Source organism: Oncorhynchus tshawytscha, linkage group LG13, assembly GCF_018296145.1.
Source record: "Oncorhynchus tshawytscha isolate Ot180627B linkage group LG13, Otsh_v2.0, whole genome shotgun sequence".
Lineage (NCBI taxonomy): Eukaryota > Metazoa > Chordata > Actinopteri > Salmoniformes > Salmonidae > Oncorhynchus > Oncorhynchus tshawytscha.
The window spans coordinates 6,624,388-6,652,191 of NC_056441.1; the positions used below are offsets into that span (position 1 = coordinate 6,624,388).

General features: G+C 44.7%; 1 protein-coding gene across 4 annotated transcripts; it reads left to right on the forward strand.

Moving 5' to 3' along the window:
• Window positions 1–3,566: 3,566 nt before the first annotated feature.
• khdrbs1b (KH domain containing, RNA binding, signal transduction associated 1b) lies at window positions 3,567–27,567 on the forward strand. Of its 4 annotated transcripts, XR_006078542.1 has the most exons (11): window positions 3,567–3,879; window positions 6,517–6,641; window positions 7,753–7,869; window positions 8,511–8,657; window positions 17,253–17,404; window positions 17,646–17,856; window positions 19,016–19,083; window positions 20,548–20,606; window positions 20,912–21,137; window positions 23,516–23,587; window positions 25,449–27,567. XR_006078542.1 is itself a non-coding variant. In XM_042295102.1 (9 exons), exons 1-9 carry the CDS (start codon window positions 3,783–3,785, stop codon window positions 21,016–21,018), a joined length of 1,083 nt encoding a protein of 360 aa, XP_042151036.1. In that variant the 5' UTR covers window positions 3,567–3,782; the 3' UTR covers window positions 21,019–22,431. The 4 variants fall into 4 exon arrangements, 2 of the variants coding, with proteins under 2 accessions (XP_042151036.1, XP_042151037.1); XR_006078543.1 differs by lacking the exons at window positions 23,516–23,587; window positions 25,449–27,567 and adding an exon at window positions 22,704–23,509; XM_042295102.1 differs by lacking the exons at window positions 23,516–23,587; window positions 25,449–27,567 and having other exon boundaries at window positions 20,912–22,431.
• Window positions 27,568–27,804: the final 237 nt, after the last annotated feature.

The following is a 27,804-nucleotide window of genomic DNA, read 5'->3' on the forward strand; positions in this document are numbered from 1 at the left end:
TTCACTTTTGTTTATTAGTTATTTCACTTGCTTTGTCAATGTTAACGTATGTTTCCCATGCTAATAAAGCCCATTGAATTGAATTGAGAGAGAGAGAGTGAGATTGAAAGAGAGAGAGAGAGAGAATTGTTCTGAGAGAAGGAAATATTTTAAATGTTCTAGATGCTGCACATACCTAAACACACCCCAAGGCATTCAGGGCCCTATATACAATCAATGTTTGACTTGAGCTGAACCAAGGTGCCAGTTCCATCCTGAGGAGCTGCTCTCTGGGAATTCCCTGGACATGACTGTGACATTAGAGTTGACCAGTGGCTTGGAGGTAGAGTTGACCAGTGGCTTGGAGGTAGAGTTGACCAGTGGCTTGGAGGTAGAGTTGACCAGTGGCTTGGAGGTAGAGTTGACCAGTGGCTTGGCGGTAGAGTTGACCAGTGGCTTGGAGGTAGAGTTGACCAGTGGCTTGGAGGTAGAGTTGACCAGTGGCTTGGAGGTAGAGTTGACCAGTGGCTTGGAGGTAGAGTTGACCAGTGGCTTGGAGGTAGAGTTGACCAGTGGCTTGGAGGTAGAGTTGACCAGTGGCTTGGAGGTAGAGTTGACCAGTGGCTTGGCGGTAGAGTTGACCAGTGGCTTGGCGGTAGAGTTGACCAGTGGCTTGGAGGTAGAGTTGACCAGTGGCTTGGAGGTAGAGTTGACCAGTGGCTTGGAGGTAGAGTTGACCAGTAGCTTGGCAGTAGAGTTGACCAGTGGCTTAGAGGTAGAGTTGACCAGTGGCTTAGAGGTAGAGTTGACCAGTGGCTTGGCGGTAGAGTTGACCAGTAGCTTGGCAGTAGAGTTGACCAGTGGCTTAGAGGTAGAGTTGACCAGTAGCTTGGCAGTAGAGTTGACCAGTAGCTTGGCAGTAGAGTTGACCAGTGGCTTGGAGGTAGAGTTGACCAGTGGCTTGGCAATAGAGTTGACCAGTAGCTTGGCAGTAGAGTTGACCAGTGGCTTAGAGGTAGAGTTGACCAGTAGCTTGGCAGTAGAGTTGACCAGTAGCTTGGCGGTAGAGTTGACCAGTGGCTTGGCGGTAGAGTTGACCAGTGACGTGTATTCATGCTTTCCCCAACAAAATTCTGTGTTTTTATCATTTTCCTTTAATTCGCAACAAGCTCGATGTATATCACCAAAGAATGCATCCGAGCGAACGAGACAGCGCCCCTCTCTCTGTATGTGTAGCCCATCTCTCTGATGCTGTCTGGTCAAAAAGAGTATGACACTGTTGCTGCCCGTAGCGTTGAATGTGGGGGAAGCAAGCAAGCTTTTGGTCTCCCTTGATTAAAAAATAAATATTTAAATAATAGCTAATTAGCATTGAGCTAAACTGAATGAGAATGTGAATGGTCCTGGCACACACAAAAAAAAGTGTAAAGCCAGGTTAAATTTGGCTTCACTCCTATCGCATCTAGAGAAATAGTCTGAAAATGTCAGAAACATGAACTTGCTCGACCGTGCTGTAGGTCATGTAACTGTTTGTTACATGCAATATGCTTTCTGGACTTCCCTGGACAGATGTTGCTCTCCGGTTTTCTGATGAAACAAAGGTGTGGTTGAATTTGTCTTCATGTTGTCTCATGGTGTAAGGACAGATGCTGGGAGACGAGAAGCAAGTACAGGGAGTGAACATTTAATGGATAATAGACAAGACACAAACAAGGACAGCGTATAGGACAGGGGAAAACATAACGACATCAATGCTGACACAGGGATGAAACGCAGGAAAGGACAGATATATGGAAGGCAATCAAAACGTAAAGGAGTCCAGGTGAGTCCAATTAAGCTCCGATGCGCGTAACGAATGGGACAGGTGTGCGTAATGATGGGCAGTCTCATTCAAGTTATTTTTATTTTTTTAATTATTTTTTTTACTAATCAAATCAAATGTATTTATATAGCCCTTTGTACATCAGCTAATATCTCAAAGTGCTGTACAGAAACCCAGCCTAAAACCCCAAACAGCAAGCGATGCTGTTGTAGAAGCACGGTGGCTAGGAAAAACTCCCTAGAAAGGACAAAACCTAGGAAGAAACATAGAGAGGAACCAGGCTATGTGGGGTGGCCAGTTCTCTTCTGGCTGTGCCAGGTGGAGATTATAACAGAACATGGCCAAGATGTTCAAATGTTCATAAATGACCAGCATGGTCAAATAATAATAAGGCAGAACAGTTGAAACTGGAGCAGCAGCATGGCCAGGTGGCCTGGGGACAGCAAGGAGTCATCATGTCAGGTAGTCCTGAGGCATGGTCATAGGGCTCAGATCCTCAGAGAGAGAGAAAGAAAGAGAGAAAGAGAGAATTAGAGAGAGCACACTTAAATTCACACAGGACACCGAATAGGACAGGAGAAGTACTCCAGATATAACAAACTGACCCTAGCCCCCCGACGCATAAACTACTGCAGCATAAATACTGGAGGCTGAGACAGGAGGGGTCAGGAGACACTGTGGCCCCATCTGAGGACACCCCCGGACAGGGCCAAACAGGAAGGATATAACCCCACCCACTTTGCCAAAGCACAGCCCCCACACCACTAGAGGGATATCTTCAACCACCAACTTACCATCCTGAGACAGGGCCGAGTATAGCCCACAAAGATCTCCACCACGGCACAACCCAAGGGGGGGCGCCAACGCAGACAGGAAGATCACTACATACTATTTTCCCCATTGTAGAATAATATTGAAGACGAGGCAAAGGGTGGCTACTTTAATGAATATAAAATGTATTTTGATTTGTTTGAGAGAGGGGGAGAGAGAGAGAGAGAGAGAGAGAGAGAGAGACTCTTCTTCTTCCTACCCACCTCCCTATAGGTAGACCATGAACTATATAGTCTACGACTAGGCTACCTGACCATCTCCACTGTAGGTTGTACCAGACTCTGAAGCCATAAATAACCATTATCCCAAAAGCTCTGTGCAGAAATTAGCTTTAAAAATGGCCATGTTTAATCTAATACAGATTCCAGAGTGGCACGTGGGGTCTAAGGCACTGCATCTCAGTGCTAGAGGCATCACTACAGACCCTGGTTTGATTCCAGGCTGTATCACAACCAGCTGTGATTGGGAGTACCATAGGACGGTGCACAATTGGCCCAGCATCGTACGTGTTAGGGTTTGGCCGGGGGTATGCTGTCATTGTAAATAAGAATTTTTTCTTAATAAGCGTTAATAAAATATTTAAAATTAACATACTTTGAAATTATATCAGGCTATGTAAGCTAAATGTACAAACAAAAAATATATTAAACAAATATCCTAAAGTATAATCTTTTCGAAAGTACTAATATTACTGTCTCCACTACAACATAAATACATGTAATTTTGTCCTTGAAACATATAAATGAAGCACTTTCGAAGTCCATTCATTCCTATGGGACTGTGGGACTGTGTTTCAGAGGAGTGCCTATATGGCCGTCGAGTGGGTTTTACAGCCTCTCATTGGCCAATACATAGCATCAGCGATCCATGGTTTATATACATCATTGGCTGCATCGCGCTGAGCTCACTTCCGTGTATTCTTTATTCGACGGACGCATGCTTCCGTCCTCATTTTCATAAAGTCAAGGCGCCGCGACAGGAGCACCTATCCGCAGTTGTCAGTAGCCGTGCGCTATAGCAGCGAGAGCTCTACATGCGAAGAAGTGGAAATTAAACTGGACTATTCTTCTGTTTATTTATTTTTTTCTACCCACTCAAAGCTTGATTTTTAATTGCACATTTTGCATTACGAACTGATTTAAACTCAAAAATGGAGAATCAAGAAAGCGAGTATCTCCCGGAGCTTCTCGCGGAGAAGGACAGTATGGATGTCTCGTTTACGCACGCTATGAAACTTTTATCTACAGGTAAAAACACATTTTATTGGCAAATGTCCTGCCTCGAGTAAAATGATTTATATTTTAGCCATTACGATAAGATATATATATTTTTTTAAATGGTGCGTTTTGACAACGACGCACATTGACTAGACGGGACTGCTAACGTGGGTCTGCAAACAGACTCTTTCTTTTCATGGTCTGTGCTACGACCCGTCATCCCACTGCACTTACAGGGTGACACGGTCTAGACACGGTTTAACAACCCGGTTGAATGATCAAAGCTATATTTCACGGTATCGAGTTTGTGGATTTCCAAGCGCACATGGTAACCTATCCGAAGTCTCGCCCTATCGCATGCTCAAAGATGCATCTCTATTTCCACAGTGGTCTTTCTGTGTCCTCAAACCAGAGAGACCGTGGTGGGACGTTCTGGCGTCTTTGTGTGGCAGATAACTCCCTTAATGTGTGGTCGTTGCCCACAGCAAACAAGCACAAAATAGCACGTTTTCTGCCCCCTCGGCAGGTGGTCCAGAAACCTTTTTGTATTTTTAAAGTGGGTGATTGCACAGAGAAACAATTCATAGTTGCATGTCGCTTTAAAACGTTTTTATACATCGCATATATTACCCTTTGTGATGGTTCATTTTGAGTAGCCTACTATTGAAGCAAAAGGTGCGTGTGTGTGTGTGGCGAGACCAGCACGTTTAGTTCTGACTCATGGTTTGACTAGCGAACAAGGGCTGATTTATTGAAGTTTAAGAGAAAACAATAAAAATGTCAAATATTTCTGGAATGTATTTTAAATTTGCCAAATACATTTAAAAATGCATAAGAAACACATGTTAATACGTGAGGTACATCTGTAAATGTATTTGTAATTATATATATATTTTTACAACGGGGTCAGTTTGATACAGTGTAACTGTGTGACGATAGCAGTGTAACAATTAATCAGTTTGTCTGCCTAAACACGGTGGAAGTTATTCGGTCAGTTACGAGATGCTACCATTTGTGGGTTTATTTCTTATATATATATATTTTTTTTTTTTGGGGGCTGGTTTCACGAACACATTTTAAGACTAGTCCTGGACCCAAATGGCAGGCTGTGGGGATTCTCCAAGGAAATAACGGTTACTCTGTCCGGGAAACGGGCCCTTTCAGTTCAGTCAAATGTGTAAAATATTACAGCTGATCTCTATTTTGAAAGGCTGAAATCCGGAGAAGCACAGCAATGAGTGGTTAAACATTGCTGAAACGTGGTGTTCCAGCTGGATCTGACACTTTTCCATGGGGAAATTAGTTTTTCCCTCTGTCCTTTCCACCCATGTGTTTTGCGTTATAATCCAGACCTCCTGGAATGTACATCTAGTGCAGTACCGTAACCTACCACTTGGTGGAGGTAGTTTATAGATTGTTTAGCCTTATGACCTTATCAAAACCCTCTGGTGGCTGTCAGCACCCTTTTGAGTTCACAGATGAAGGATGATGGTTCATTGTTGCTTGAGAAGTGTCTTGGTTGATTGTCTTGTAAAATACTGTATACTCAAAACATACTGTATACTCAAAACGTTTCAGGTGGGTTGCCACCAGGTCTATCAGTGAGTCACAATGCAAAAAAAAAACATCTTCTGTATATCTCACTTTGTCCCCCATAGAACTTTTGTCCAGTACTGTGTTAGATAATGGCTAGCCTGTTAGATAGTGGCTAGTAGCCTGTTAGATAGTGGCTAGTAGCCTGTTAGATAGTGGCTAGTAGCCTGTTAGATAGTGGCTAGTAGCCTGTTTGAGTGCCTTTATGCTACTGTAGTGGGACAATGCAACGTGTCACTGGCTGGTCAAAGGATAGTATAGAACAATAAACATGCCTAGTGCCTTTGAGTGGTACAGTACGTGTGTGGCAGGTCCATGAAGTTTAGATTAGTACAGCGAACCTCTGGCTGTTAGCGAACCTCTGGAACAATAACCTCTAGTGCTCCCGGCTGTTAGCGAACCTCTGGCTCCCGGCTGCTAGCGAACCTCTGGCTGCTAGCGAACCTCTGGCTCCCGGCTGCTAGCGAACCTCTGGCTGCTAGCGAACCTCTGGCTCCCGGCTGTTAGCGAACCTCTGGCTCCCGGCTGTTAGCGAACCTCTGGCTCTGGCTGTTAGCGAACCTCTGGCTCCCGGCTGTTAGCGAACCTCTGGCTCCCGGCTGTTAGCGAACCTCTGGCTCCCGGCTGTTAGCGAACCTCTGGCTCCCGGCTGCTAGCGAACCTCTGGCTCCCGGCTGTTAGCGAACCTCTGGCTCCCGGCTGTTAGCGAACCTCTGGCTGCTAGCGAACCTCTGGCTCCCGGCTGTTAGCGAACCTCTGGCTCCCGGCTGTTAGCGAACCTCTGGCTCCCGGCTGCTAGCGAACCTCTGGCTCCCGGCTGCTAGCGAACCTCTGGCTCCCGGCTGTTAGCGAACCTCTGGCTGTTAGCGAACCTCTGGCTCCCGGCTGTTAGCGAACCTCTGGCTCCCGGCTGTTAGCGAACCTCTGGCTCCCGGCTGTTAGTGTAGTTGACACGTTTGCGCGTGGCATACTGAGACGCTGTCATGACTTGAGGCTCTTTCACGTGTATGACTTCTAACGGTAACAGCATCGTTATAACATAGTAAGATTTCGTGTTTGAATTCTCCCTTGTAGAAATCGAGAGAATCCAGAAAGGTGAACCCAAGAAGGAAGGAGGAGACGCGTATTTGGACCTTTTCACCGTCAAGAATATCAAACTGAAGGAACGCGTGCTCATACCCGTCAAACAGTATCCGAGGGTAAGCCTTCCACCTCTCTTGTCTCCTGACTTTTATTCAGCTGCAGGTGCCTTGGAGTATGCAAGCTCTCAGCCATGCTTTAGGGGGGACTCCAAATCAAATGTTATTTGCCACGTGAGACGAATATAAATGTAGACAATACCCGGGAAACGCTTATTTACCAGCCCTTATCCAACAGCTCTTTTAAAAAATGTTTTTGAGTAGAGTTAAGAAACTGCTCTGTTGGGTTAAGGCCTTGTAAGGAAGTGTTTCAGCGGGAGGTGAAACATGTCACAGTTAAATGTTTCTCCCCGAGGGACAATGATCTGCATTTTTTTTTAATAGATTTCCTCCACCCTCATTATTTAAAGTGGTACTAAACCTCTGTGTTTCCATGGTGATTACATGGCTGGCGGACGCTTTACAGTGTGTGTGTGTGTGTGTGTCCACAACCCTTCCACCAGTCTGGCGGCTTGCACAATTGTTTCCGTTATAGTTGCTTCATGTTTCAAATACTTTGTCTAATTCCTTACACCTAGTGAAGGTCTTCCGTATGTTATATTGGGAAAAGGTCATATGACCCACTCTGAAACCCTGCTTTACGCAACAGGTACAGAACACACAGCCTCTTATCGACACTCTCTAGAAACCTTATTCACTGACCCATCCGCTGCCCCCCCCCCCCAATCAACGTTGTTTCCATGTCATTTCAACAAAAAACATTCACTGTGCTGACGTTGAATCAATTTGGAAAACTGATTTTAGATTTGAAGAAAGTCATCAAACTAAGGAAATGTAGTCTTTGTTTTTCAGCCAAGTTTTAACTATAAAATCCAATGACGTGAAATGTTTTGATTTCATGCTAGTTAACAACCAAATGTGTAAAAAAAAAAAAAAAGAAATGGGACGTTTGTTAATGACGTCTGTGGAAATCGCATTGTTTGGTTATGATTATTTTGTTGGTGTCCTGTAATGTTTAAACAGGTTTCATTTGTTGGCTGACCTGGTCTTGTTTGTTCTGTCTCAAGTACCATACCAGCACCTCCAGACTTCTGAAGCCATATGCTTCTCCGCGTTACACAAGGAATCATGTTCTGTAGTCTACAGCTCTTCTTGTTTGTCCTGATTCCAGTTCAACTTTGTGGGGAAGATTCTTGGCCCTCAGGGCAACACAATCAAACGCCTTCAGGAAGAGACTGGGGCCAAGATCTCTGTACTTGGCAAAGGCTCCATGAGGGACAAAGCCAAGGTGAGAGAGCTGACATGTATACTTCACACCTGCTATCTACCTGTTACACACACACACACACACACACACACACATTATCCACCTGTTACGCACACAGCGGAGGGAGTCTGGCCACAGCTGTCCTACAGAGGGAGGGAGTCTGGCCACAGCTGTCCTACAGAGGGAGGGAGTCTGGCCACAGCTGTCCTACAGAGGGAGGGAGTCTGGCCACAGCTGTCCTACAGAGGGAGGGAGTCTGGCCACAGCTGTCCTACAGAGGGAGGGAGTCTGGCCACAGCTGTCCTACAGAGGGAGGGAGTCTGGCCACAGCTGTCCTACAGAGGGAGGGAGTCTGCACAGCTGTCCTACAGAGGGAGGGAGTCTGGCCCAGCTGACAGAGGGAGGGAGTCTGGCCACAGCTGATGGAGTCTCACAGCTATAAAGGGATTGTTAGTTGCACCTGCCTAGCCCTGAAAGTGAGGGTAGATGTATCTCACCTGGTTAACACCTTTTTTTTTTTTTTTTAAAGGTTATGAACTGTCCATGGTCACCTGATAAAGGCCATGTTGTCTAAAAGACTGTGTCATAGGTTACATAGACCCGGACCGAGGTGGCTTGTGTTCCTCAACGAGCTCTCTAACTGTCCTGTGTTGTGTTTACAGGAGGAGGGTCTGAGGAAAGGTGGCGAGGCCAAGTACGCACACCTGTCCATGGAGCTGCATGTCTTCATCGAGGTGTTTGCCCCCGTGCCCGAGGCTTACCTACGTATGGCACACGCCATGGAGGAAGTCAAGAAGTTCCTGTTTCCTGTGAGTGGATTCGACTCTTAAGTGTGGTGGTTCTCTGTAATCTGCTGTTTTTGTTTGTCACCTTACGTTTCCATGTTCTGGACCTGCAGTACACTCTTATATAAATAAATAAACAAATAAAATAAAGGTGCAAGTTGAAACCAAATGAGGGTGTTGAGAGCGATGCCACAGGGAACCATCTTTAGGCCCCTCCGAAGAACCATAAATGGGATGTTTCTTTTTGAAGAATCATAAAATAAATGTTTATATATATATATATATAATAGCCCTGCTGTAGGGTTTTTAGTCTTATTTGCATATTTCCCAGTGTGCCTTTGGAGTGAATTTGAGGTACCAGCCTTGACTGTGTTCGCTAGTGACACGTGTTTGTAGAATTCATTCATTTTCAGTCTTGGTGCTTCACCAAATGAGATCCTAAGTGAATGTTATCATTAAACTGGCATTCTTTAAGATGTACTGTATCATCTCATAAGGCCCTCTTTTTCTTTTTTTTGGTGGTGTAGTTTTACCCTAATACAGTGGCAATAAACTGATAGTTTTACAGGCCACATCAAACTACATGTCCCATGATGCTGGCTTTCAGTTGTCTGTGATTCCGGTTGGAATCCGGCCACACTGGGGATATTTAAACATTTAGACTTTATTCGCCCGCATTCAGAATGACTGCCGGGATTCAAATAAAATGTATTGGTCACATACACATGGTTAGCAGATGTTATTGGTCACATACACATGGTTAGCAGATGTTATTGGTCACATACACATGGTTAGCAGATGTTATTGGTCACATACACATGGTTAGCAGATGTTATTGGTCACATACACATGGTTAGCAGATGTTATTGGTCACATGGTTAGCAGATGTTATTGGTCACATGGTTAGCAGATGTTATTGGTCACATACACATGGTTAGCAGATGTTAATGGTCACATACACATGGTTAGCAGATGTTAATGGTCACATACACATGGTTAGCAGATGTTATTGGTCACACGGTTAGCAGATGTTATTGGTCACATACACATGGTTAGCAGATGTTAATGGTCACATACACATGGTTAGCAGATGTTAATGGTCACATACACATGGTTAGCAGATGTTATTGGTCACATGGTTAGCAGATGTTAATGGTCACATACACATGGTTAGCAGATGTTAATGGTCACATACACAGGGTTAGCAGATGTTATTGGTCACATGGTTAGCAGATGTTATTGGTCACATGGTTAGCAGATGTTATTGGTCACATGGTTAGCAGATGTTATTGGTCACATGGTTAGCAGATGTTAATGGTCACATGGTTAGCAGATGTTATTGGTCACATACACATGGTTAGCAGATGTTATTGGTCACATACACATGGTTAGCAGATGTTATTGGTCACATGGTTAGCAGATGTTATTGGTCACATGGTTAGCGGATGTTATTGGTCACATACACATGGTTAGCAGATGTTATTGGTCACATACACATGGTTAGCAGATGTTATTGGTCACATACACATGGTTAGCAGATGTTATTGGTCACATACACATGGTTAGCAGATGTTATTGGTCACATACACATGGTTAGCAGATGTTATTGGTCACATACACATGGTTAGCAGATGTTATTGGTCACATACACATGGTTAGCAGATGTTATTGGTCACATACACATGGTTAGCAGATGTTATTGGTCACATACACATGGTTAGCAGATGTTATTGGTCACATACACATGGTTAGCAGATGTTATTGGTCACATACACATGGTTAGCAGATGTTATTGGTCACATACACATGGTTAGCAGATGTTATTGGTCACATACACACGGTTAGCAGATGTTATTTGTCACATACACACGGTTAGCAGATGTTATTGGTCACATACACATGGTTAGCAGATGTTAATGGTCACATACACATGGTTAGCAGATGTTAATGGTCACATACACATGGTTAGCAGATGTTAATGTGAGTGGAACGAAATGCTTGTGCTTCTAGTTCCGACAATGCAGTAATAACCAACAAGTAATCTAACAATTCCAAAACTACTGTCTTATACACAGTGTAAGGGGATAAAGAATATGTACATAAAGATATAAGAATGAGTGATGGTACAGAGCAGCATAGGCAAGATACAGTAGATGATATCGAGTACAGTATATACATATGAGATGAGTATGTAAACAAAGTGGCATAGTTAAAGTGGCTAGTGATACATGTATTACATAAGGATGCAGTAGATGATATAGAGTACAGTATATACGTATACTGTATTAGGAAGACTAATGTATGACACTACCTAAACCATATCCTCTGGAACAAACATTTCAGTATGATTTAGAAAAATGTGTTTTATTTATATTTGAGTAGCACACAATGAATTTAGCAATCAATTTCCATGCAAAAAAAATAGATATTGAAACAAACAATTCCAAATATCTACCTGCAATAGATAATGCTGAGTTTTGGTTTAGTTTGACCACTGGTTATCAACATCAACACTGGAGCGTTTTTTTACCACTGAGTGTAAACTGAATTCACACTAGAGAAGTTACACAGAAAAATCAATAATATTTTACACGGACCAATGTGCTATGAAAGGGGACATATCTCCATACTTCTGAAGAACCGTAGATTCCACGTCAACCTTACACTTAACTTAAGAGGTTCTTTATCTGGCAAGAATTTTTGAAAGAACCTTTTAAGAGCTGAAGTACCATTTAAGAACCTTTATTTTTTTAAGTGTACCCTGTCCCGGTTGTGATCAGTTGAGGACACTAGCTAGTATTTTGTATTAGGAAACTGCAGATTACTTTTCAGGACATTTTTTTTTGTGATCATGGTATTGATTGGTCTGTTTGAACAATACACCAAGCAAGCACCACATCAGATGGACTAGCCGACGGCGCCTGTTTACATGGAATTACCCGTTTGCTCGCTGTCAAAGCCAATCAGCTTAGGAGGAATTCGGTGACTTTCACAGTGCCAACAGGGTGGCAACCATATGGCTCTAAATGTCCGTTAACCTCCTGCGTTAAGACGAGGACGACGAGGCGGGAGGTGCTGCCCCCAGACACTCCTCTAACTGCCGTGGTACACTGTGGAATTGGAAAAACCAGTAGGTGAACTGCTTCACCAAACGCCGACATGAGCTGAATTCTTGAAAATGGAGTGTAATTGTCCACTGAGCAGTGTGAAGCTGCGCTGCCTACGTCCACTTTTCTACCCTGGGACAGGGGGCCTATAGAGTGTGCAGGTTTTTGTTCCAGCTCAGCATGAACACAAGTCCGTGTCTGCAGATGGCCATAGTGTTGTCCATCCCTGTCCTGGAGAGGGGGACGACGACGACTTGGGACCTAGTGCGAGGTTGTTGGGCGAATGGAAAAATGTGGAGTCAGGCGCTGGACACATATGAGTAATAATCCGAAATGTACTCAATATAAGTAATGTTCCAACAAGGAAAAACACAATATTCCAGAGCACAAAAGAACTAATCTGCATGACAAACAATAACGCACAAAACAGAGAAGGAAGCCCGAGGGTTAAATAAGGAACATTTAATTAATAGAATGGAAACCAGGTGTGTGTGTGAATAAGACCAAACAAAACGAAAATGAAACATGGATCGGTGGTGACTAGAAAGCCGGTGACTTCGAACGCCGAACGTCGCCCGAACAAGGAACGGGACCAACTTCGGCAGAAGTCGTGACGCCTAGAGAATGTGCAGGCGTTTGTTCTGACATGCACCAATACTAAAGAAAATGTTATTTGTGCACGTCCTAAGTTTTGTATATTATTGAGCCAAGGTTTTTCGTATAGAGGTTGCGAAAGATCTGTACCTGAGAGAAACTGTTTCTGTTTCTGAGGAGACCTCGAGCTACAGCATTACTAGGGTCCCCAGCTCAACTCTGGTGGCCCATTGCTGGAGCATTGGGGACTGGAGCATTGGGGACTGGGGACTGCCATGTGGTCTCTGATACGTTGGAGGGATGCAAAGTTTGGTCAATTTAATAAAACACTCTGGTTTGACTGAATTCTGTTACCAAACTTTGCATCTGTGCAGTTTTTACAGTGAATGTTTTATTAGATTTTTTTAAAAATTGTTCAATGTAGCCATTGAGCATAGAGTTGTATGATTCGTTAATTGTTTTTCGTTTGACGTACATTCTAAAGTGAAATATTTGAGAACTCGTAATTCTGTTACCGTGGAATTATTCTAATTGCTATACTAGCCACTCCCTCATGTCTGGTTGTTAACGGCAACAATGGCTGACTAAAATACTATTGAGGTTGTGCACTGCAACATGCCACACCATCTCGCTAGCTGTGCTGCCACACTTCCAGTTATTATGGAGCCACGTCAGGTGATGCCTCGGTATATCTACTCTTTTCTGGAGTTTATTATGGATCCACATTTGGTCCTGCCAAGGCATCATCTACTCTTCCTGGGGTCTGGAAATATTAAGGCAATTTATAATTATTTTTTAACATGACATTCATAACCGATTTCACAACACACTTAGTGTGACGCACCTTTTTAAACGAGGACCCACTGTATGCAGTATTTCCATAAACTGTTGTGGTGGGTTACCTACAGTACTATATAATCGGCAGGACTTGTTTGGTTATTGCTAGTCTAGCTATGACGTAACTGCAGAACTTAATTTCCCTGGAAAGACTACGCATGAATCATGGAGGTTAGACAAGTTTGTTTGGTTCGTATGGGTGAATGTAAATCGGTGATTTGGTGTGTGATTTTCACCAGACGACTCTGTTTTAGAAGTTATTGTAGTGCTCTGTATTTACAGCCATTTTCCCTCTGAAAATAATTCTAGGTTAGTGAGCTTCATTTGTCTGAGGAATGTGTTTTGATATGGCTGTTGCTCTGCAAGGCAATCTGTTCTTCTCCCTGGCCCCCCAAAAAATCTTTCCATGTTTAGTTGGCTTAGGTAGGAACGGTTTAATGTTTAGCAGCATATTAACGGTCTATCTTGTTAAACGAAGGCGACGCCGTGGTGCTCTTGCTGATGGATTAATTATGGAATCAGACAAAAGGTTGTTTTCTGCGAGTTGTCAATCTAGAGATGAATGGAGCGCAGCCAAGCGTGCCTGCGCTGCATATTATTGTATCACATTTGCATCCCAAATGACTCCCTATATAGTGCACTACTTTAGACCAGAGCCCTATGGAACCTATATAGTGCACTACTTTTGACCAGAGCCCTATGCAACCCTATTCCATATATAGTGCACTACTTTAGACCAGAGCCCTATGGAACCCTATTCCATATATAGTCCACTACTTTTGACCCGAGCTCTGGAGAATAGGGTGCCATTTGGGACAGAACACTGAATATTTCCTTTTGGCTGTCGGGATCACTAGAGGAGAGTCAGGCTCTCAAAAAGCACCCTATTCCCTATTTAATAGTGCACTACTTTAACCCAGGGGCCCCTGCATGGGAACAGATTTATGAAAGGCATTGATGGGTGGGGGGTGGTGGTGGGGGGTTGTCATGGTTTAGCATCCAGGCTGTATCACATCCGGCTGTGATTGAGAATCCCATAGGCTGGCATACAATTGGCCCAGTGTTGTCCGGGTTTGGCCATGATAGGCCGTCATTGTAAAATAAGAATTTGTCATTAACTGACTTGCCTAGTTTACTTAAAGAAATAAAAGATAAAGAATGTACCCACAAAGGGACTGGAGAAAGGCTGGTTGTGAATGATTCTCTACTGCAGGAGTCTGTCATTCTGTATCTGTCAGGTCCAACCTCTCCACTAAACTGAGGAAGATTTACCGTTAGGGTACGTGCACTAGGTATTTTACCTGCTTGCATAAGTAAAGACTAGGGAGACACACACACACACACTGTTTTAAGGGATTTTTGAGACCGGCTCTCATTGCCTTGCTCTTATAGTCATTAGTGGAATGCTTTGTGGCTCAGTATACTTGTCACGACTTCCGCCGAAGTCGGTCCCTCTCCTTGTTCGTTCGGCGGTCGACGTCACCGGCCTTCTAGCCATCGCCGATCGACTTTTCATTTTCCATTTGTTTTGTCTTTGTCTTACATACCTAGTTTCAATTCCCCAATTACTTGTTCATTATTTAACCCTCTGTTCCAACATGTTTGTTTGTGTAATTTGTTTATTTGTATTGCGGTCCGTATTTGTGACCTTGTATTTTTTACGACGTGTATTTGTTATATATTTGAGTAAAATTGTTTTCATTACTCATATCTGCTGTCATGCGCCTGACTCATCTCACCAGCTATACACAGACACATTACAATACAGAACACAGGGCCGTGGGGTGAGACAGGGATGCAGCTTGAGCCCTACCCTCTTCTAGGTGTATAGTATAATATATATATATATTTATCATGTAAAGTGTTGGTTCCATGAGCTGAAATAAAAGATCCCAGAAATGTTCTGTACACACACGGTGTATTCTCTCATTTTCTGTTGTTTTCCTCCCTGTTAGTTTGATTCTGTTAGTGAGCATTTGATCCTTTTGTCAAGATAATCTGTCCATCTGACAGGTGTGGCATATCAACGTGTATCTAGAAGCTGATTTTTAACATGGTCATTACACAGGTGCACCTTGGCATGCAACACAATGTCACAGATATCTCAAGTTTTGAGGGAGTTGGCATGGTGACTTTTGCCAGCTCTGGTCACTGATGTACAGTTGAAGTCGGACATTTACATACACGTAGGTTGGAGTCATTTAAAACTCGTTTTTCAACTACTCCACAAATTTCTTGTTAACAAACTATAGTTTTGGCAAGTCTGTTAGGATATCTACTTTGTGCATGACACAAGTAATTTTTTCCAACAATTGTTTAGACAGAATTTCACTATCACAATTCCAGTGGGTCAGAAGTTTACATACACTAAGTTGACTGTGCCTTTAAACAGCTTGGAAATTTCCTGAAAATGATGTCATGGCTTTAGAAACTTCTGATAGGTTAATTGACATCATTTGAGTCAATTGGAGGTGTACCTGTGGGTTTATTTCAAGGCCTACCTTCAAACTCAGTGCCTTTTTGCTTGACATCATACGAAATCCAAAAGAAATCAGCCAAAACCTCTTTTTTTTTTTTTTTTTTTTTTTTTTTGGTAGACCACAAGTCTGGTTCATCCTTTGGAACAATTTCCAAATGCCCGAAGGTACCTCGTTCTTTTTTACAAACAAGAGTACGCAAGGATAAACACCAAAGGACCACGCAGCTGTAATACCACTCAGGAAGGAGACGTGTTCTGTCTCCTAGAGATGAATGTACGTTGGTGTGAAAAGTGCAAATCAATCCCAGAACAACAGCGAAGAACCCTGTGAAGATACTTTTGTACCTGTTTCCTACAGTATCTATATCCACAGGAAAACGAGTCCTACATCGACATAACCTGAAAGGCCACTCAGCAAGGAAGAAGCCACAGCTCCAAAACCGCCATAAAGCCAGACTACAGTTTGCAACTGCACACGGGGGTGGCAGCATCATGTTGTGGGGGTGCTTTGCTGCAGGAGGGACTGGTGCACTTCACAAAATAGATGGCATCATGAGGGAGAAACATTATATGCAAATACTGAAGCAACATCTCAAGACATCAGTCAGGAAGTTAAAGCTTGGTCACAAATGAGTTTTCCAAATGGACAATGACCCCAAGCATACTTCCAAATTTAAGGACAACAAAGTTAAGGTATTGGAGTGGCCATCACAAAGCCCTGAACTCAATCCTAGAGATAATTTGTGGGCAGAACTGAAAAAGTGTGTGCGAACAAGGAGGCCTACAACCCTGACTCAGTTACATGAGCTCTGTCACCAGGAATGGGCCAAAATTCACCCAACTTATTGTGGAAGGCTACCCGAAACGTTTGACCCAAGTTAAACAATTTAAAGGCAATGCTACCAAATACTAATTGAGTGTATGTAAACTTCTGACCCACTGGGAATGTGATGAAAGAAATAAAAGCTGAAATAAATCATTCTCTCTACTATTATTCTGACATTTCACTTTAAAATAAAGTGGTGATCCTAACTGACCTAAAACAGGGAAATTTTACCAGGATTAAATATCAGGAATTGTGAAACTGAGTTTTTAAATGTATTTGACGTGTATGTAAACTTCTGTCTTCAACTGTATGTTAATTTCTGTACCATAAGTCAAACATTTTAGAGAAGTTGGCAGTACATCCAACTGGCCTCGCAACTCGCAAACCACGTGTAACCACGCCAGCCCAGGACCTCCACATCCTGCTTCTTCACCTGTGCGATCGTCTTAGACCAAGACGGCTGATGAAACTGATGCAAATTTGTCTGTAATGGAGCCCTTTTGTGGGGAAGCACTCATTCTGATTGGCTGTGCCTTGCTCCCCACTGGGTGGGCCTATGCCCTCCCAGGCCCACCCATGGCTGTGCCCCTAACCAGTTATTTGAAATCCATAGATTAGGGTCTAATGAATTGATTTCCTTATGAACTAACTCAGTCAAATTTGACCATGTTGCATTTTATATTTGTTCAGTATAATTACCTTTTCCTTCCTTCCCGATCCTCCCATCTTTACTACCAACCCTCATCCTTTTTGTTTGTCCTCGCTCTTTCTCTCAGGATATGATGGATGACATCTGTCAGGAACAGTTCATGGAGATGGGTTATTTGAACGGGGGCCAGGAGCACGGGCCAGGGGTCCCACGAGGCAGAGGAGGACCACCGGGCCCAAGGAGCCGAGGAGGGCCTCCGGGACAACCAGGGGCACCCAGGTAAAGACTCAGGAAGAAATTAATCAAGGTGGCTGATGAGAAGTTATTGTCTGGTCTGTCTACAGTATGTCTGTTCAAATAACACTTCATCCTCTGTCTCGTTCCTTTTTTCTGTCTGCATTATCTTCGCCCCCGGTTTCTCTGTCTGCATTATATTCACGCTCTGTCTCCTTTTTTCTGTCTACATTCTCCTTCTCTACTCTCTCTTGCTCGCTCTGTCTCTCTTCCTCCATCTTTCCAGGGGTAGGGGTAGGGGTATGCCCCAACGTGGAGGTACCACCAGGGGAGGTCCAGCCAGAGGCGGTGTAGCGAGGGGGGCACCAGCAGGAAGAGGAACCCCTGCCAGAGGGGCAACAGCACCCCGAGCCAGACTCACTGCCCCTGGTGGGCCTCCAAGAACCCTTCCTCCCCCCCACCAACACGCCCCAGCACCGGAACAATATGAGGAATATGTAAGTTGAAATAACTTTATTATTCCGTGACATTTTAACTTTTTTTTTTTTTTTAGGATCTTAAACATCCTCTTACATGTTTAATATTATCGAGCTGATTTGAGTTTTTATGTTAGTGATCAAGTTACATTGTAACAATGCACATATTGCAATTCAGAGAACACGTAGGGTCAAACCGGCATTGTGTAATGCTCTGAAGCCTGTAATTAACAATTTAAGAGTCCAATCTGGTTATTTATTTAACCTTTTAATTTATCCCGGTTAGTTCTCTATTTCACCAGGGAGATCAGATCTAGGTCAAGACAGCAGTAGTAGCTGGAGCCGACTAGTAATGTGTTATTGTAGAGAGGGCCCTCCTGGGTTTAGGGTTGGTAACAGGCCCTCCCGGCTTTAGGGTTGGTAACGGGCCCTCCCGGCTTTAGGGTTGGTAACGGGCCCTCCCGGCTTTAGGGTTGGTAACGGACCCTCCTGGCTTTAGGGTTGGCGACTGGGGCTCGTGGGCCCTCCTGGCTTTAGGGTTGGCGACTGAGGCTCGTGGGCCCTCCTGGCTTTAGGGTTGGCAACTGAGGCTCGTGGACCCTCCTGGCTTTAGGGTTGGCGACTGGGGCTCGTGGGCCTCCTGGCTTTAGGGTTGGTAACTGGGGCTCGTGGGCCCTCCTGGGTTTAGGGTTGGTAACTGGGGGCTCGTGGGCCCTCCTGGGTTTAGGGTTGGCGACGGTGGCTCGTGGTCCCTCCTGGGTTTAGGGTTGGTAACGGACCCTCCTGGCTTTAGGGTTGGTAACTGGGGCTCGTGGGCCCTCCTGGGTTTAGGGTTGGTAACTGGGGCTCGTGGGCCCTCCTGGGTTTAGGGTTGGTAACTGGGGGCTCGTGGTCCCTCCTGGGTTTAGGGTTGGTAACGGACCCTCCTGGCTTTAGGGTTGGTAACTGGGGCTCGTGGTCCACAGCATTGCAGCTCCTTAGTTAATGAAAGGTCTTCCTTTTTTGCCAACTTATTTACAGTCTAGATCTCACACATCAACTGGTGGATGAAATTTACTTCACAAGGATGACCTCTCACACATTTATTTTGTTCTCTCTCTCTCTGCTCCTACTTCTGACCCCCACCCTATTCTCCCTCTCTCTCTTCTCCCTTTCTCTCGCTCTCTCCCCTTCTCACTAGGCCTATGATGAGAGCTACACTGAGCCAGCGTACGAGTCATACGACAGCTACTACAGTCAGCCACAGGCGTGAGTCACCCATCTCTCCCATCTATTGGCATCAAACCACACACACACACACACCACGCATTGGCTGTCACATCCTTGCTCTCCACGGTTACACACACACACACCACGCCATCTCCACGGTTACACACACACACACCACGCCATCTCCACGGTTACACACACACACACCACGCCATCTCCACGGTTACACACACACACACCACGCCATCTCCATGGTTACACACACACACCACGCCATCTCCATGGTTACACACACACACCACGCCATCTCCACGGTTACACACACACCACGCCATCTCCATGGTTACACCCTACTTACTAACTGGAGTCTCACGTAATGGAGAATGTTGGGACTGAAATAGTTCTGAATTCATAAGGAGAAACTTTCCCTGTGATAGGAGTTTTTTTTTTTTTTTGGTTAGTTGAGCTAACCTTCGCTATGTTTGAAATCGGATTACATCAGTTATTAAGGCTATTTAATAATTTTTATTTGTTATATATTTATCAAGTGAGGGCATATTTTATTAATGGAATGTATATTGAACATGACTGCTGGTAGGCTTGGTTTGATGGCTAGGTAAGTTTTTCTGGTTGGCTTGGTTTGATGGCTAGGTAGGTTTTTCTGGTTGGCTTGGTTTGATGGCATGCAGCAATTTCACTGAGTTACATACAGTTCATATAAGGAAATCAGTCAATTTACATTCATTAGGCCCTAATCTATGGATGGGTTGTCCTGGGAGGGCATAGGTCCACCCACGTTTTCCCCCACAAAAGGGCTTTATTACAGACAAAAATACTCCTTAGTTTCATCAGCTGTACAGGTGGCTGGTCTCCGACGATCCCTCAGGCGAAGAAGCCGGATGTGGAGGTCCTGGCCTGGCGTGGCGTGGTTACATGTGGCCTGCAGTTGTAAGGCCAGTTGGACGTACTGCCAAATTCTCTAAAACGACATTGGAGGCGGCTTGTAGTAGAGAAAAGAACATTCAATTCTATGGCAACAGCTCTGCTGCACATTCCTTCAATCAGCGTGCCAATTGCACGCTCCCTCAAAACTTGAACCATCTGTGGCATTGTGGTGTGTGACAACTGCACATTTTAGTGGCCTTTTTATTGTCCCAAGGACAAGGTGCACCTGTGTAATGATCATGCGGTTTATTCAGCTTGTTGATATGTCACACCTGTCAGGTGGATGGATTATCTTGGCAAAGGAGAAATGCTCTCTAAAATGGATATGAACAAATTGGTGCACAACATTTGAGAGAATTAAGCTTTTTGTGCAAATGGAACATTTCTGGGATATTTTGTTTCAGCTCATGAACCATGGGACCAACACTTTACATGTTGCGTTTATATATTTTTCTCATTATATATTAGTCTTTTATCAGACGCTCTTATCCAGAGCGACTTACAGTAGTGAGTGCAGACATTTAATTTGAAATGTTCTTTCTCCTGTTCTGCTCTTAGAGAGCCAGAGTACTACGACTACGGACACGGAGAAACACAGGAAGCATACGAACCCTATGGTAAGACGTCAATAGTCCACTCTCAAGCCAAACCTCTCGTCCCAGCGCTCACCCTTTTATGGGATATCATCTTACTGTCTTAATTATTGGTTCTGTAATTGGTAAATCACGTGAATAATGCTGATGGCAACATGCCTCGCAATACATCCTTGTTGAAATGCTTGGGAAACAGAATTCTGAGTTTCAAACTGAAAATTGTGTTGTTTAGAGATTTCTACTTGTCACCCAAGCTAATTTTTTAATGACATTTTCCGTTTGTCTGATCTGTTCTGTCCGTCTCTGTCATGTGTGTTTCACCCTTCCAGCCCAGGACGACTGGAACGGGACCCAGAGAGGGGCGCCGGGGGGTAAGGCCCCTACTGCCAGAGCGACTAAGGGCCCTTACCGAGAACACCCCTATAGACAATACTGAACTCATCACCGTACCAACGCCTAGCGACCAACGCTACCACCGTTAACGCGTTGCCCCGACAACCAACCATCAACCTGTCTACCACGGCAGCTCTTGCTCTAAAGCAACCCTCGACAAAAGTAATTGTCCGTTTTTGTTTTTGGTTTGGAATTTTCTACACTGGACTTTTATGAGCCGAAAATCAGGATCATAACTGATCGAAGCTGATTTGATATTTAATTCAGACCGTAAAACTTTTTTTTTTTTTTTTTTTTTTTTTGGATGGGGGTGGGGGGATTTGAAGTTTTAGTTGATTTCTGTTTTTCTCTCTGACCCTGTCTCCCTCTTGGCTTTTCTTTTGCACTGTTGACCTTTTTTTAATATTTGGATTTAAACTCACTTCTAGTGGAGTTAGACGACTTATCCACTTGTTGTCGTCTTTAAAGGGACATTTCAAAAACGCTCTACTTCATATTCATTATCTCCAGTTCAACATGTGTGAACATGGTACGTTTCTACGTTTATGTAGTTTTAAAAAATATAACTGTTTCCGATGACGACGTCGGTGTGCGACTAATTGGTTGATGTTATTGGAAACAGTTATCTTCTTATTTTGGTTCTGGAGATGATGAATATGAAGTAGAACCATTCATTATTTTGTTTAACTATTACTTTGAGGGACAGTTGCAGATTCCCATTTAGGCTACATTTCAAAGATGTAAATTTTTTTTTTTTTTAAATATAGCAAAGTAAAAGACACTTAAACACTGTTTCAATTATGTAATATAGACCAAACAAAAAACGCCAAGTCAAAGGAAACAGGAAAAACAAACAAATGTTAATGGAATTTGATTTAGTAATCCCATTTGTTTTAAATAGTTTTTAATTAAAGGTTGGCAATGTAGACTTTTTTTATATAATGAAATTTTCTCATTGTACATTTAGAGTTTTGAAATATAGGCCTGATTATCCCCTGTTGAGATGGACTGTCCTCACATACTACTTTTTTTTTATTTTTTATTAAAGTTGGTTCAACAGTAAGTTCATTTTTATTATGTCTCTACAGTCGATGTCTTTTTTTTTTATAAGTAGGATACGGCCTTAGATCGGCCTCATGTCATGATAAATAATATCACGTGTCAGTACAGGATCTTATTGGTTGAATCTGATTCTATAAAACTGCATGTAAAAACGATGCAATGAAGGATTGGGACAAAAATCTACACATGAAAGGGAGATCCTGCAGCTTTTCAATCTGATCTCTTGTACTTTAAATCGTCCAAATTGCACATCCACTATTCTGCCACTGGTATATGCATTAAAATGCATTATGCTCTATGTGTAAGGCTTGCCTAAATAGGTAACTACTAAATCTGTCCAAAAGATGTTTTTGCAGAAATTTGTCAATAAAGACTAGTTTGTTTTTTTATGAAACTTCCCGTAACTTGGTTTATTTCTATTTCCTGTCCAAGTCAAATTTTGAAATGTCATTTTTAAATAGCATTTAACAGCCTGGCAGCTAGTTGGAGGTGTTTTTCTTGTTATTTCTCTTCAAAAACACATTTTAAAATTTTTAAATGAATTGTATTGTAGTCTGAGGACGTTAACGTATACTAAATGATGTCTTGATTTGATTTTTTAAATTTATTATTTAAAAACACCACGACTTATTCTTTCTCTCTCTTTCTATACTTTTTTTTAAAAAGGAGCCAGAGGTAAAACCTGTAAAATAACCTGGATAGCTTTCCTAATGTGTTTAAAGCAATAAAGCATTGAGTGCCTTGGGTATGTATAACGACTTTTTCAATTCATCTTACCTGTGGTCGTAGAACAACTTTAATGAGAAATGCATTGCTAGAATCTTTGTTAGTAAATTGAACTCCGACCATTTGAAGTCTTTTAGGTTTCAGGGTTTGACCTCGATGTTCATGTCATGTGTTAGTGGCCGACGCGGTGGCTTCTTTAGGAAAGAGAGTAATGGCGGTGCAATGGAGAGGTTGGTTTAAACCGTAATCGTTCCACTATAAAGGTAACCCTAAATGAGTCATTTTGATAGTGTGTTTTACACAGTGAATTAAACTGCTAGTAAATGCGTGCAATTTAGTAAAAGAAGAATTCTAGTCATGCAAAATTAAAACGACCAAAAGTACGGAAAAAAATGTAACTTCAAATATTATTGCAGTTGTAAGATTTTAATTTACTAAAAATAACATTGCTGTGTACTTTACAAAATATCCTATAATAGTTTTTTATTAGTTTTTATTAATGCTAAAATGAAAATCTGCAAAGCCGAAACTCTTAATCTTCTGAATCAGTTGAGCTCGTGCTACTTTTTCTTTGGTAACGTTGCATATTACTGTAATGGTGAACATGTTACGACTTGTAGAAAGTAATGGACAAAAAGCTTGAGTTGCACAACTACTCTCTAGACTTTGCATGATTTTTTATTTATTTTTTTAAACTGAACTATCCACTAGTGTTTTTTCATTGGTTATTGATTTAATATGTCTTCCATCAGGTCCAGCTATTAGTCAGTGAAGAACCAATCAGAGGTCGGCTTACTGGAGAGATGAAACCATGCGTACCTCAGGTAGGAATTTGTATTTTTTTTTTGCTTAAGACTTTCTTTTATAAGGCTCTTTTATAAGGCTCTTTTACAAGCCCCAGAGGGTCGTGGCAGGGCGGTAACCGTGGAACCCCGTAGGTGCTTTGTGACAGGACGGTAACCGTGGAGCCCCAGAGGGTTTGTGGCAGGACGGTAACCGTGGAACCCCCGGGGGGTGGGTCATGGCAGGACGGTAACCGTGGAGGCCCCGGGGGTGGGTCGCGGTAGGACTGTAACCGTGGAGCCCCCGGGGGTGGGTCGTGGCAGGACTGTAACCGTGGAGCCCCTGTGGGGTGGGTCGCGGCAGGACGGTAACCGTGGAGCCCCGGGGTGGGTCGCGGCAGGACTGTAACCGTGGAGCCCCTGCGGGGTGGGTCGCGGCAGGACGGTAACCGTGGAGCGGCCCTGTGGGGTGGGTCGCGGCAGGACTGTAACCGTGGAGCCCCGGGGGTGGGTCGCGGCAGGACTGTAACCGTGGAGCCCCCGGGGTGGGTCGCGGCAGGACGGTAACCGTGGAGCCCCGGGTGGGTCGCGGCAGGACTGTAACCGTGGAGCCCCCCCGGCAGGGGGTAACCGGAGCCCCTGCGGGGTGGGTCGCGGCAGGACTGTAACCGTGGAGCCCCGGGGGTGGGTCGTGACAGGACTGTAACCGTGGAGGCCCCGGGGGTGGGTCGTGACAGGACGGTAACAGTGGAGCCCCTGCGGGGTGGGTCGCCACAGGACTGTAACCGTGGAGCCCCGGGGTGGGTCGCGGCAGGACGGTAACCGTGGAGCCCCGGGTGGGTCGCGGCAGGACTGTAACCGTGGAGCCCCGGGGTGGGTCGCGACAGGACGTAACCGTGGAGCCCCTGCAGGGGTGGGTCGCGGCAGGACGGTAACCGTGGAGCCCCGGGGGTGGGTCGCGGCAGGACGGTAACCGTGGAGCCCCTGCGGGGTGGGTCGCGGCAGGATGGTAACCGTGGAGCCCCGGGGTGGGTCGTGACAGGACTGTAACCGTGGAGCCCCGGGGTGGGTCGTGACAGGACGGTAACCGTGGAGCCCCTGCGGGGTGGGTCGCGGCAGGATGGTAACCGTGGAGCCCCGGGGTGGGTCGTGACAGGACGGTAACCGTGGAGCCCCGGGGGTGGGTCGTGACAGGACTGTAACCGTGGAGCCCCCGGGGGGTGGGTCGTGGCAGGACGGTAACCGTGGAGCCCCTGCGGGGTGGGTCGTGACAGGACTGTAACCGTGGAGCCCCCGGGGGGTGGGTCGTGACAGGACGGTAACCGTGGAGCCCCTGCGGGGTGGGTCGTGACAGGACGGTAACCGTGGAGCCCCCAGTCGATTGTGAAATAGAACCTGCAGGAAGTGAAGGGCTACTAGGTGATGATAACATCAGAGCTGATGTTGAGAAGCTAGTTTTTGGGGGGGTTGGAGATTTTAAATGAGCTCTACTTCAGTCCTTCCCAGTACAGCCAGGTAGATGGTTATTAGGGGGGGAGTGACCAACCAACCTCATGGCGAGACACAAGCTTTCCTTCCAGCCCTGATCCAATGCTCATTTATACTGTCAATAAAGATCCTGGTAGTCCTAGTAGTAGTCTAAAACTTGAGTGGAGGGAATATTGAATATATCACATTGAAATTATAAATGAAGGTTCAGGACAGCAGCTTATTTCCCTATAGTTATATGTATTACTGATGTATTTTGGAGCTAACTCCTTCCTCAAGGCATGTTAAATATACCAATGCAGATTGGTTTTGGTTCTCCTTCCTCAAAGTGTGTTGAATATACCAATGCAGATTGGTTCTTGTAAAAATGAATGCTAAGGTGATTGGTTGTGTTTTCTGTGTTCCCGCTCTGCAGTGAGGTGGTGTAGCAAGGTCCTACAGGACCGAGTCCTGTTAGGCTTCACAGTGAAGGGCCGGCCCAGTGGAGAGCACCAATCCTGGGGGGAGGGCAGGCTGCCAAGACGACCAGAGAACAGAACCAGCCTACTAGGGAGCGAGAAGAGTGCCTTGGCACCGGTGGAAAAAGAGGGGTGGATTCTAGCTACAGGCTCTGCATGAGGGGGGAAATAGTCTGGCTCAAATGATAGGAATGTGGACTATGACACTGGCCGTGAGACTATGACACTGGCCGTGAGACTATGACGCTGGCCGTGAGACTATGACACTGGCCGTGAGACTATGACACTGGCCGTGAGACTAAGACACTGGCCGTGAGACTATGACACTGGCCGTGAGACTATGACACTGGCCGTGAGACTATGACACTGGCCGTGAGACTATGACACTGGCCGTGAGACTATGACACTGGCCGTGAGACTATGACACTGGCCGTGTGACCATGACACTAGCCGTGAGACCATGACACTAGCCGTGAGACCATGACACTAGCCGTGAGACTATTGACACTAGCCGTGAGACCATTTACACTAGCCGTGAGACCATTTACACTAGCCGTGAGACCATTGACACTAGCCGTGAGACTATGACACTAGTCGTGACACTAGCCGTGAGACCATGACACTAGCCGTGAGACTATTGACACTAGTCGTGACACTAGCCGTGAGACTATGACACTATGAGACTATGACACTATGAAACTATGACACTAGTCGTGACACTATGACACTAGCTGTGACACGTGAGACTATGACACTATGAGACTATGACACTATGACACTAGCCGTGACACTATGACACTAGCTGTGAGACTGTGACACTAGCCGTGAGACTGTGACACTAGCCGTGAGACTGTGACACTAGCCGTGAGACTATGACACTAGCCGTGAGACTGTGACACTAGCCGTGAGACTGTGACACTAGCCGTGAGACTTGACACTATGAGACTATGACACTATGAGACTGACTAGTCGTGACACTATGACACTAGTCGTGACACTATGACACTAGCTGTGACACTAGCTTTGAGACTATGACACTATGAGACTATGACACTATGAGACTATGACTAGTCGTGACACTATGACACTAGTCGTGACACTATGACACTAGCTGTGACACTAGCCGTGAGACTGACACTAGCCGTGAGACTGTGACACTGGCCGTGAGACTATGACACTGGCCGTGAGACATGACACTGGCCGTGAGACCATGACACTAGCCGTGAGACCATGACACTAGCCGTGAGACCATGACACTAGCCGTGAGACCATGACACTAGCCATGAGACCATGACACTAGCCGTGAGACCATGACACTAGCCGTGAGACCATGACACTAGCCGTGAGACCATGACACTAGCCGTGAGACTATGACACTATGAAACTATGACACTAGCCGTGACACTGTGACACTAGCCGTGAGACTGTGACACTAGCCGTGAGACTTGACACTAGCCGTGAGACTGTGACACTATGAGACTATGACACTAGCCGTGACACTATGACACTAGCTGTGACACTAGCCGTGAGACTATGACACTATGAGACTATGACACTAGTCGTGACACTATGACACTAGCTGTGACACTAGCCGTGACACTAGCCGTGAGACTATGACACTATGAGACTATGACACTATGAAACTATGACACTAGCCGTGAGACTGACACTAGCCGTGAGACTGACACTAGCCGTGAGACTGTGAGACTAGCTGTGAGACTGTGCTAGAAGGCTTTCTATTTGAGGTCTGTCTGTGTGTTTAACTGTGGCGTTGTCATATTGCGCTGCTTTATGTATTGTATATAACTTGTTTTGCTTTTCTAATGTGAACCAACAAACGTTCGGTTCACGTAAGTGAATCTATATTGTTATGAAAATACCCACCCAGGCCGTAAGGAGCTGTGAAATTGTAATGTCTTATGGGTTGTTTTGTGGGTTTTTTTGTTGAGGGGTTGAGCACATTTGTACTCTCTGCAAGGCAAACTCTGTTTCTTATCACCCTCATAGACATACATTGGTTAATGCAGTCTACAGTATGTTCATTATACTCTTTAACAAATACAACCTGTGTCCATGTCTTTGTTCTGTGTCTTCATGGTGAATCATGTTCTGTATCTGTTCTGCTAGAGTCCTCTGCTGCTAGCCACATCGTTCACACACTGAATATCACACACACACACACACACACCCTGGCATAACCCAGTCTATTTTGCTCTGAGGCGATGAAATGCATTTGCATGTACTTTTCCCCCTAAATGTGCAAAGCTTTCGCAACAAATGTTGGCTTGCTCACCTCAGTTTAACGTCCAAGTA